The sequence below is a fragment of the Cibotium barometz genome, chromosome 38, assembly GCF_041138505.1.
Source record: "Cibotium barometz isolate CiBa-2024 chromosome 38, ASM4113850v1, whole genome shotgun sequence".
Lineage (NCBI taxonomy): Eukaryota > Viridiplantae > Streptophyta > Polypodiopsida > Cyatheales > Cibotiaceae > Cibotium > Cibotium barometz.
Genome location: NC_141083.1, coordinates 30167251 through 30179690, shown reverse-complemented (window position 1 = coordinate 30179690; position 12440 = coordinate 30167251). Strand labels below are relative to the sequence as shown.

The 12440-nt window shown below is 48.7% G+C and overlaps 1 protein-coding gene across 3 annotated transcripts in view; it reads right to left on the bottom strand.

Moving 5' to 3' along the window:
* Window positions 1–12440, bottom strand: part of LOC147616584 (FKBP-like peptidyl-prolyl cis-trans isomerase family protein) — a 39323-nt gene that overhangs the window by 17680 nt on the left and 9203 nt on the right. For all 3 annotated transcript variants that reach the window (XM_086777653.1, XM_086777656.1, XM_086777654.1), the window contains exons 2-3: window positions 709–779; window positions 516–602 (exon numbers count right to left, since the gene is read on the bottom strand). In XM_086777653.1, coding sequence (XP_086633779.1) covers window positions 516–602; window positions 709–779 — 158 coding nt within the window. The remainder of the gene's footprint in view (window positions 1–515; window positions 603–708; window positions 780–12440) is intronic.

Sequence of the window (12440 nt, the reverse complement as noted above, 5' to 3'; positions counted from 1 at the left end):
AAGCATAGAAGCTTGTCTTCAATCTAAATCATGGAGCCTATGCAAAGTGCAAGAAGGGGCGGAAGAGCAAAGGCTTCATTCGCGCACAACAGGAGTCCTGGGAAGGGAGGGGGAAAGGAAGGGAGGGTGGTGGGGGGTGGGTTCTGCTTGGGCTAGCAAGAGCCTCAGCACTCACATGTGCTAAGATACCCTGTTTCTCCACAATCCTCCTCTTTTTCTTATACCTCCTCTCTTTTCCCTTCTCTTTTTTCACTTGCTCTCCTTCTCCTCTCTCCTTTCCTCCTGCTTTCTTCTTTCATCCCCTCCAATTTCTAATTTACATCTTCAATTTCTATATGATAAATATTTGTATGTATGTTCAGTTCTACATGATACCTGTGTTGCTTCTACCCCCATGTCCGCAATCACAACAAGAACCCTTTGTGAAAAAAAATTGATGTGACACCTTTAAAGAGGAACATCATACTTAACAATGTAACTAGAGCAAAGTGTGTGCAGTGAAGTCAAATAGACACCTGTGCTATAATTCGATTGCCACCCAAAATCTTGGATTCACGGCTGGAGACGGCATCAATGCCACGGAACATGCAGTCAAAGTGTACCTGCATGAAGCAGTTTGGCATATACAAACAAACATGTGAGAAAAATTTCCCAATCTAGTTGCCATAAAATCCTCAACTTCTTCATGAAAGAAGGCCATGGAATCACCAGCACAGTTTGGCCTTTCTCTGCCACTGCACCTTTCCCTTCAGTGTAATCATAATATTTCAGACCTTGACCTGCCATTTACAATCAAAAAAATGTTGAAAATTTTCACTCCGAATACTTTTACAGATTTGATTGCAAGAAAATACATGGAAAAGAACCCCTTTCGTCTCTCTCTCTCTCTCTCCCCCTTGATGCACTTCGCTGCCCGCGCCTGCGCCCTCTGCCCGTTTCACACCTGTGCGCTGTGCTGCGCGCACCCGGCTCCCTCTGCCTGTGCAAGAAAATACACGGAAAAGAACCCCTCTCCCCTCTTATTACTTTCTTTGATTTTTATTTTTAGTACCCATAATGATGTATTTCATGGACGTGATGTAACCTTTTGGTCTCATAATCATTTTGGCCTTTTGTAGACGTTAATACAGCTCTCTCTCTCTCTCTCTCTCTCTCTCTCTCCCCCCCCCCCCTGCTGCACTGCGCTGCCCGCGCTCCTTGACCGTTTCACACCTGTGCACTACGCTGCGCGCACCCGGCTTCACTGCCCGCATCCCTTGCTGCACTGCGGGCCTGCGCCCCCTCTGCCCTTTTCACACCTGCCCTAAAAAAACGAACTGCAAGAAGGTTTAGTAGCCACAAACAAGGAGATGGAGAAAGGGTGGGCTGCAGTGGTTAAGCAAGAAGTAGAGAACGAATGGACAAAGGTGGTGAGAAAACACCCCACACCCACACCCACCATACATGATATGTTGGAAGACCAGAAGAAGAGGAGGAAGGTCTGCGCTCTTCATGTGAGGGTGACAGGCCTAGAGGAGGGGGAATCTCCCAAGGCTGATGGTCTAGCCCTATGCAAGAAACTCAAAATGGAAGGGACCCCTTATGTGGACACATGGCATGTGGGACGAGATACCTCACAGGAGCGCCCCCTCATCTTGAAATTCTCGGACCTTGCTAGCGAGAAAGAGAATGACTGAGGATTGACTTTTTACTATAGATAAGCCAAACGCAAGATCTCTGAAAGACCAAGAGTCGGGCTGAACTATACATGGCTGAAGAAGCACCAATGATGACCGATCTAAAGCCTATGCACTCTTCAAATGGAATGTAGGAAGGCTGCAAATCTGAGATTGAGAGATGGGGCTGATTGGGACTGTTCAGACTGTTCTAGGCTGTGAATGAATGCTGAAAATGATTGTATAAATGCGTTTTTACCTTCACCAGAAGGGCTGTAGTAAAACGATGAATGAATGAATGCTGAAAACTGTGTATATGCTGAAAACGTTGAGTTCTGAAGTGGCTGAATGCTGAATGGTGCTGCGTTTTGATGATGAGGGGCTGGATGCTCAATCATTGATGCTCCTTGTGCTGAAGGATGTAATGCTTGAAGGCAAATGGCTGAATGATTATGGAATGAGCAAGTGATGCTATTAATATGCTCTTCATGAGCGACCGCTTCATGTCTTGCATTAAATGAATAATGGTGATAATAACATGGAAAAATGCCAGATAAATGATATAAAATATGGGAAAAAATACTGGATGATATTCTGAGTGTTCTACAATGATCTAGATGGTCTATATGCATATGAATGATATGCAAAATGCAAAACATGTCCTGATGTAAACTCTAAAGCTTCTATGACTTCTATATGCATGAATGATTCTCTCCAAGTGCGTTGAGGGACTTTGACTGACTGACTGACTCTCTAAGGCTGAGGAATGACCTACGTAGCTCATGCCTGACATATCCTGGACTGAGGATTACAATGGGGTCACGGCGTATGACAAATATCAAATCCTAAAGGGTTTTACTGCTGTACCGTTGTACAGTGTTGCACTGATGATGAGCCATCTTGTCACCATGCACTGCAGTGTAGAGTGCATGTGACAAACGGAAGAAGGCCAACATGACATCTTGTTGAAGATGGCTAAGTCATGTGTAGTCCCCAGCAAAAGGAACTCTCTCCCTAATGTTGTAATATCCCCTCTGTCCTGTGATGCTGTCACATGCACTCTGCACTGAAGTGCATGGTGACAAACTGGCTCATCATCATCAGTGCAACATTGTACAGTATTAGTACCATTCAAGATGCTATTTGTCGTACGCCGTGACCCCATTGTAATCCTCAATCCAAGATAAGTCAGGCACGAGCGTCATTCTCAGCCATAGCAAGTCAGTCAGTCAGTCTAAGTCCCTTAACCCACTTAAAGAGACGCATTCATGCATATACAGTCAGTAGAAACCTTAGAGTTTGCATCAGAAAGCATCTTGCATATTGCACATCATTCATGCATAGCATCTAGACCATTGCAGGAACCCCAGATATCATCCAATATTTATCAAGATATTTACTAGGATTTTTCTGGTATTTTTCCAAGCATTTTATACACATTTATGCATTATTCATTGGACATGAGCTGTGCACATTGAAACCATATCGTTTCATGTGGGGAAAAAGGTTGTGATTTTGTGTGCTTTTTAGCTTTTATAATTCTTTCTCTTTCCTTCTTTCATCCTATTTGTTCTTTTCTCTTCTCTTTTGTATGTCTTCTTTGTTTACTGATGATAAATATGCTAATATCATCTTATAACTATTGGCCAATACCTTCACATTTTATGTATATGATCGTTTTGGTCCAATGTTTCATTGTTCACCTACCTGGTGTTGAAACGTTTTGTTCCAAAATAAATCGTTTCAACTTCGTTTCGTTTCGATAGTGAAACGTTTCGCGGCGACCTTGATCCAAAGAGTACATTTTTCGAAAAAAAAACGTCTACAGGCGACTGGGAAACTGATTGAAGGAGTTCCTGCCTTGCACAAATCAGCTCCTCCCGTAATTCCGAGGTTTCGTGCCCGCCAACTCTCAGGTTGGTTGTGCTGATTTGTGCTTTTTTTCTTCGATTTTGTAAAAAACACAGATTTTAAAATTTGGGGGTTTTCATGCCAGGGTGCCAATCCAGCCCTGCTTTTGTCAAGATGCCTCGCACTAAGGATGCCATGTGGGCCCATGTCACTCCTGTATCTAAATATGGTGGTTCAGGCACGCAAAAGTGGAAATGCAATTTTTGCGGAGTTTGCTCAATCCGTGTTAAGGCCCATTTCACAGGTTCAACCGCGAAAGGCATTGGTGCATGCAAACTTGTGCCTACAAACATCAAAGCCGAGCTACAAGAATGGAAAAGACAGCAACTGGCAGGACGCAGTTGTGGGCCTGTGCTTGAGGATATTGCGGCTAGTGAGGATACATATGAGGCATCAAAGAGAACACAGTTGGGTTCAGAAGAAGATGCACAAAGCCAAGCAGGATTTGGGGGTGCTGGTAGTTCCACTTCCACGGCAACACGAACCCCTTTGCTCGCAGCACCCAACGCCTCTCTAAAGAGAGCAAGCATATTCAAGCAAGCATATTCAAGCAAGCAATTAAAGATGCAACTAGGGAACTCACTACTTTGTCTTTTCACATTGTGTGTAGGCATATGCTCACTTATGGTAGTGCTATGTGTGAACAGGGCTTAACCAAGGGCACTTTTTCCCATGTGGTTTTTCCCCTTGGATATCAAGTGTGAAAGGACACTACATATAATATTTTGTACTTCTATATTATATGGATGTGACACACATGCAAGGGTTGACTTGCATTTTGTGGCTACCACACTTTTGGCTCTCTCTCTCTCTCTCTCTCTCTCTCTCTCTCTCTCTCTCTCTCTCTCTCTCTCTCGGGTGGCCTCTTTGATTCAGAAGAGCCTTCTTCTTATGAAGAAGCACATGAGAATGAGCATTGGGTGCAACCTATGCAAGCTGAAATCTCTTCTATCATGAAGAACAATACTTGGGATCTTGTGGAATTGCCTAAAGGCAAGCATGTCATTGGTACAAAGTGGGTGTACAAAGTCAAAAGGAAGTCTGATGGTACTATTGACAGGTACAAAGCAAGACTTGTAGCTAAAGGCTACTCCCAGAAAAAGGGAATAGATTATGAGGAGACTTTTGCTCCTACTTCGAGAATGACCACAATAAGATCAGTGATTGCTGTCATGTGCATGACATGCTCATGTACATTCTCAGGGCTAATCCAAAAGGGGCAGCCAAGAAAAACAGTATTAGAACTAGGACACGGAGCACAGAGTGCTATTGACAGTGTGGACTTGGAGGAACAAGACCTAGAGGACTTGGAGGAACTTAAGAGGGCTCAGTAAGAAAAAGGGGTCGGCTGTACCAGAAGGTGTCGGCTGCAGCAAGCGCTTCAAGTCGTGGAGAGGCGTAGCCCGACCAGAGTTTATGGAAGTCCAAAGCCAATCAGCTGGTCCGACAACAGTCGGCCAGCTCATCCTTGGGTCAAGAGGGCTATAAAAGGCCACATGTGTTGTTCATTGGATTCATTCATTCCTTTATGGAGTGGATCCATAGGGTCCAAGAAGGGACTAGACTTTTGGGTGTTTATCACCTTTTTTACAATGCAACCTAGGGCTGTGGATTGAGTACCTTTCTGTACCATATTAATATACTAAATTTCCAGCTTATCTCTCTCTCTCTCTCTCTACTCTCTCTTCATGTCTGCATTTTGCATCAGATTGTTTCCAGTGGTGTTTAGGGCTGAAAGAAGAACCCCCCAGAGCTTCCGCATGTTATTATTGCATTGGCTGCACATAAAGGATGGAAAGTGCATCAATTGGACATCAAAACTGCATTCTTAAATGGGGATTTACAGGAGGAAGTATATGTAAATCAGCCCATTGGTTTTGTAGTTCCTGGTGAGGAACATAAAGTATGCAGGTTACACAAAGCATTGTATGGGTTAAAGCAAGCTCCAAGAGCTTGGTATGATAAAATACATGCTCATCTAACCAGCCAAGGTTATATGAATAGTCCAACTGAAAGCACATTGTATGTGAAGAAAACCGGTGCCGATATTCTCATAGTCATCTTGTATGTAGATGACATGCTCATTACAGGTACTAGCAAAGCACAAATTTCAGATTTCAAAGCTGAATTTGATATGTTAGATTTGGGGCCTTTACACTACTATCTCGGCATACAGTTTATGCATACAGATGATGGCATTGTTATGCAGCAAACTACGTACATAAAAAGTTTGCTAAAAAGGTTTCACATGGCTGAATGTAAGTCCATTTCTACTCCAGTAGAACCAGGTTTACGGCTTACTATGCATGATATTGGAGAGCCTTTTGACGCCGACATTTACAGCCAAGCAGTGGGATGCCTCATTTACTTGTGTAACACTAGGCCAGACATATCTTTTGGGGTGTCTGTTGAGCAAATTCATGCACAGCCCAGGCACAAAGCATTGGCAAGCAATCAAACGCATTTTTCGTTATCTTCAGGGTACCCTGGATCTTGGTTTGTTCTATCCCAGGGGGGGCAGCTTGCAGCTTTATGCATACAGTGATTCAGATTGGGCTGGTGATTATGATACCAGGGAATCCACCAGTGGGAATTGTTTTTTTCTTGGCAGTTCATGCATATCTTGGCTGAGCAAAAAGCAACCCACTATTGCCACATCTACTTGTGAGGCTAAGTACAGGGCAGTCTTCACAGCTACAGTAGATTGTGTATGGTTGAGGAGATTATTGGCTGATCTTCGTGAGTGTCAACAAACACTCACCACCATTCTCACTGATAGCCAGTGAGCTATGGCCGTGGACGAAATCGAGTATTTCATGCACGTACCAAGCACATTGAGATTCACTATCACTATGTCAGAGAGAGAGGTTACATGCAAGGGAGATCAGTTTATCTTACTGCCCTACACAGGATAATGTTGCAGATCTATTCACAAAGGCTTTACCTCGAGAAAAGTTCGAAGCTTTCCGCAAAGCTTTGGGCTTACTCTCATACAGAGAGTGATCTGCTACCTTGTACAGGTTCACACTTTCACTACAGGGGAGATTTGTAGGCATATGCTCACTTATGGTAGTGCTATGTGTGAATAGAGCTTAACCAAGGACACTTTTTCCCATGTGGTTTTTCCCCTTGGATATCAAGTGTGAAAGGACACTCTACATATAATATTTTGTACTTCTATATTATATGGATGTGACACACATCCAAGGGTTGACTTGCATTTTGTGGCTACCACACTTTTGATGGGAAGAGGGTCGAATAGCGCCATCTGGCCTATGAGACACGGAGGAAACAACATGAGGACAAAGAGATACACATAGCAATCTGGAACTGTAATGGAGTCCTATGGACACATCCAGGGAGACTTGAGGAGGTGATGGAGGGCCGGGATATCATCTTGATGACAGAGACACATGAGAGTCCGGAGAGGGGCTTACCACGGGTTGAGGGTTATCAGTGGGAGTCAGCTCACCGACAGGGGATGAGACACGCCACCTCCCGAGGTTCAGGAGGTATTGCAGTGCTTTTCAGGCATGGGTTACATGAGCATGTTCGAGTCGTAGCACGAGACTCGGAGGCGAGATACATGTGGATTAGCTTACGCCTCTCGAAGACCAGATGGATTTATATCGCCCTTTGCTACTTTCCTCCGAAGGGGTCGCGGTTTGCCACCACCGAGGAGCCGGGTGGAGGAGAGGCTAGTGAGTCTCCATACTCTGTCTTATCTGAGGAGATCTTACACTATTCGACACTGGGAGAAGTCTTCTTGATAGGGACTTCAATGCACGGACTCAGAGCAGACAGTGCGAGATCTATGACTTTGAGGATCCTCTGAGACTAGAGCCGCTAGCTACAGAGGATACAGGGACCACTCGGATCTCCGCTGATGGAGGAGCTGACAGCACTGGATATGGGCAACATTTGCTGGAGCTTGGGGCCCGACACCATCTCGTTATTTATAATGGGATGACTCAGTGGCCAGATTCAGGTGGGTTGACTTGCTTTCCAGTGGGAGGAGGCAGTAGTACAGTGGATTATGTGATGGGATCCCGGGAGGCAGCAGATATGATGTCTCACTTCACCGTACCACCATGCCCCTTTGGGGCGGATCATACATACATATCCCTCACTTTCACGAGCTTATTGGAGACCCACCCACCCATCATACAGCCACCACGCACTATTTTTCACTTCACTCAGGACCTAGCCGAGGTGTACGACTATCATGTTCATGATCAGCTATTTGCCTTAGATCCATTGGCACCCATGGCCATGCTCACCTCCCAGCTATCACATGTACTGCACTCCGCAGCCACGAGGAGTTTCCCATACCACATACAGACAGGACGGCCACCTACATATGGGAGCATGCCCCAGAACCGATGGTATGATGATGAGTGCAGAAACCTTTACCGCAGTCTCCGAGTGCAGAGGGCTCGCAGGGAGATCACCAGAGGCAAGCAGGCAGGCAGGAGGATGCATACTCTCACCCGCCGTAAGCGGCGAGCTTATGAGGAGGCTCAGTACTGGGACACACATCACATGCTCATGAGCAAAGATGCTGCTGCGGCTTGGAGGAGACTCAGAGAGCCCCGTCCTCCCACACCTATTGCCGATCCTCAGACCTGGCAGACATATGCAGAGAGACTTTATGATGTGCCTGCACAGCCCCCTATACCACAGCCCACAGAGCCATGCTCCACAGTCTCCACCTTCTTCACCCCACCTATGGTTAGGAGGGCCATATGCCGACTCCAACATGGACGGGCGACAGATCATACAGGATTACAGGGAGAGCATCTCATCTATGCTATTGATACATTGGCACCATTTCTTGCTCATCTCTTCAACAGAGCCCTGTCAGAGTGGTTTCCGGCTGAGTGGACGATGCACACTATTGTACCGATCCATAAAGCGGGAGATGTACTAGACCCCCGGAACTACAGGACCATCATGATTGGCCATATATTGGCCAAACTATACGGGGCAGTTTTGGAGGCAGAGCTGAGCACTCATGCAGAGGTTGGGGGATTGAGAGCAGCAGGCCAGGCAGGCTTCCGTCGAGCCTTCTCGACCATCGACCACATTTTTACATTGAGGTGCCTGATTGATCAAGCCAAGGCACGGAGGCAACGGCTCTATTGTTGCTTTGTGGATTTCCGCAAGGCATTTGATACTGTGCCCAGAGAGCGCCTCTTTGGGCGACTACAGACACTAGGCATACCTTCAGACATGATGTGGGGCATATACAGGCTATATGAGCAGGTCTTTGGGAGAGTCCGATGCACAGGAGGCTTGTCCGACACAGTTGCTAGCACCATTGGTGTGAAGCAGGGGTGCCCGCTCTCCCCCACGCTCTTTGGGCTCTATATTGATGAGGTGGTCGATTACATCACACAGGGAGGAGGCTCTGGGGTTGAGCTATCAGGTATTACTGTCCATGTTATGCTTTATGCTGATGACATCGTCTTGGTATCCGACACGCAGGTTGGGCTTCAAAGACACCTTGTGGCTCTTGATGACTTCTGCGTACAGCAGGGGCTCACAGTGAACCTTGGGAAAACCAAGGTTATGATCTTCCACACTTCACCCGCAGTCAGGAGCCACACTACTCTCACATTAGCAGGAGGGCGGGTCGAGGTGGTGAGCTCTTATGTTTACCTTGGCATCACATTTACTAGCTCAGCTAGATGCTTCTCCATGGCTCAGGCAGTCCGAGACAGAGTGACTCGGGGGTATGCAGCTCTTGCTGGCCTTGAGCGTCAGTGTCATCAGGCACATTTTCAGGAACCCCGCACGAAGGGGTGGCTCTTTGATACATTAGTGACACCAGCCTTGATGTATGCAGCAGCGGTTTGGGCACCAAGGCTTGCAGCCTCCACATGGGTACAGCTGGAGAGACCACAGATCTTGATGCTCTCGAGGATGATACGCAGCAAACCATCCGTCCCGCACGACATTGTTTGAGCTGAGTTTGCTGCACCACCTATGGCAGTGGAGGCATTGTTCCAGACGATCTCCTTTATATACAGGATGAGGGAGATGCCCATGGAGAGATTATCCCGCCGAGCTTTTGAGGCATCCAGACAGCTGGCCGAGGCTGGACACACTGGATCTTGGTATGCACAGATGCTACAGTGGTTCTCACATCATGGTATAGACATTGAGCGGTTGCCACCTTTTCAGTATGATCAGTCTGCTCCACGGGGTTACCTCTCTCTCAATGAGAGGAACAGAGTGATGAGACAGGACATATGGCAGCACTACATACATACATACAGGAGACATGGACAGCACCAGAGCGCCCACTACCACCGAAGATGCTGTACTACAGAGACCACTTTATGAGCATCTCAGGGGATGGGTTTATACATCGACCGCGGTACATGGATGTATACATGCCACACAGCTCTCGCGTTGCTATTGGACAGCTACGAGTCTCATCACATCAGCTAGAGATAGAGGCTGGGAGAGCGGCACGGATTCCTAGAGCTGAGCGGATATGCAGATTGTGCCGCGAGGAGGTGGAGACTGAGGATCACTTTGTATGTAGATGTAGAGCCCACCAGGGGGTCAGAGATAGATATGCAGGATTGTTTGAGGAGCACTCTTCACTACATCAATTGATGGAGGCCTCGGACCAACGACAGCTTGGCAGACTACTACTAGAGCTTCATAGTTCTCGAGAGAGACTCCTCCAGACACCCGCTCCCACTAGGGGTGGGAGACAGTCCCAGCTCACAGATTTCTTCCAGAGAGCTATGCCAGTGCCAGCTGATGTACCACGTGGGGTGACCGCACAGAGAGCAGAGGAATTGAGCGCCAGGAGGAGACCTAGATAGACTGGACATAGAGCACCCCGACTCCGTCACCGAGAGATAGCAGCTATCCGAATGAGACACCAGATGGAGACACAGGAGAGGCTAGCTCGCTTTCATTCAGACTCAGGGTACATGTTCATGCCATTGACAGCCTCAGCATCGGCGATGTATGATATCTTATATCCCTCTTATGGCACTGGATGGAGTTAGACATAGATCTGCATAGCATGCTTGTACTACCCCTTCAGCATATAGAGATGCATCTTGCCTTAGCACTCCATCCACATCCCCACCCCCCTTATATTGTTTGTATATGGGCTCCACCGATCCATGATGATTCACAGTTGTATCCAGACACATGCACACTTTTTCGTTTGTTTTTTTTCTTCCGATGACCGGAAGAACACACTTGTATTATTTTTTGTCTCATAGGCCGACTTTGGCCTCTCGTAGACGTTAATATATCTTTCTTTCTTCTTTCTTTCTCTCTCTCTCTCTCTCTCGCTGCCCCCCTACGCCCCCCCTGCGCCCCCTCCCGCTGCTTGCCTGCGCCCCCCCTACGCCCACCCCTCCCGCTGCCCGCTTCGCTGCTTGCCTGCGCCCCCCCTACGCCCACCCCTCCCGCTGCCCACTTCGCTGCCTGCCTGCACCCCTCCCGCTTCACTCTGCGCCCACCCCTCCCGCTGCTCGCTTCGCTCTGCGCCCACCCCTCCCGCTGCTTGCCTGCGCCCCACCTCGCCCACCCCTCCCGCTGCCCGCTTCACTGCGTGCCTGCACCCCTCCCGCTTCGCTCTGCGCCCACCCCTCCCGCTGCTCCCTTCGCTCTTCGCTCTCCCCTCCCGTTGCCTGCCTACGCCCCCCATCTCTCTCTCTCTCTCTCTCTCTCTCTCTCTCTCTCTCTCTCTCTCTCTCTCTCTCTCTCTCTCTCTCTCTCTCCATCACACCTGTTCACCTGCATTCGCCCCCTCTGTTGTGTGTAGCCCGTCTTGCTCCGCGCGCCGAAGTTGTCAGGCGTTTTTCTGAGAGGTGTTTTGGGCTTGTGTACATATGGATGCATGGCATGTGTGAAGGCTTTGCTATGGAATGCGCTGGCGGGTGTACAGGGTGGAAAGGCCGCCTTGTAGAGAGCTGGGGGGCTTCTTTGGCGAAGAGGAAGCACCGCAGGCGCTGTGGCGAGAGGGCGCCCTGGTCATTCTGCAGAGAAGAAGGCGAAGGGAGCTGCCGCCTTTGAAGCTGGTGTGGAGGCGCAAGGGGCCCGTCAGAGGAGCTGAAGCCGGCAGAGAGCTGGTGATAGCAGCAGAGGGAAGCGTGGCTGCGGGCGTCGACTGTATCAGAGAGGGAGGCGGTTTGTGACGGCCTCAGGGCACGCACATGAGGCTGCGCAGAGCTGCTGGGGAGCCGCTTCGAAGGTAGAGAGTCGCCTACGAGACAGCTGGAGCAGCCGCACGCGCACACAGAGGGGAGGCCGCCTTTGAGGTGTTGGCACAACAGAGGGTGCAGCTGGATGCGCAGAGGCTACCTTAGGTGAAGCAGGATGTGGAAGCAAAGGCAGGTGCTGAAGACCGGAAGCTGATCGTGGCTGGCACGTGAGCATGCGGGGTTGATGAGCAGAGAAGCTGTGGCGACTGAGAGGAGGTCGCCTAGGAGACAGAGGTGTGGACAAGCGAAGAGCAGGGGCTGGATGTGAGACAAGCTTGACGTGGAAGCTGTACAGAGACAGGTGTTGCTGCTTGGCTGGTGGGGCCGGTAGCACTGCAGAGAAGCTGCCTGTGGCAGAGGAAGTGAGGATGTGAGGCTGGCAGAGGATCAGCACAGAGAGAGAGAGAGAGAGAGAGAGAGAGAGATGTTGGTGTAGCTGCTGCTGGCGACACACACAGAAGTGATGGGCTGCAGAGAGAGTTGAGGGTTAGCTGGTGGGGCGCCCTCTGAAGAGAGAGAAGTGGCCGGGTTCTTTCTGGTGTGGTTGGCATAGCTTGCAGGCGAGAGGTTCGCGGCGATTGGAAAAGCCGACTGTGGGCAGAGGCAGTGGATCATGTGCCGATTGAGGATGTGG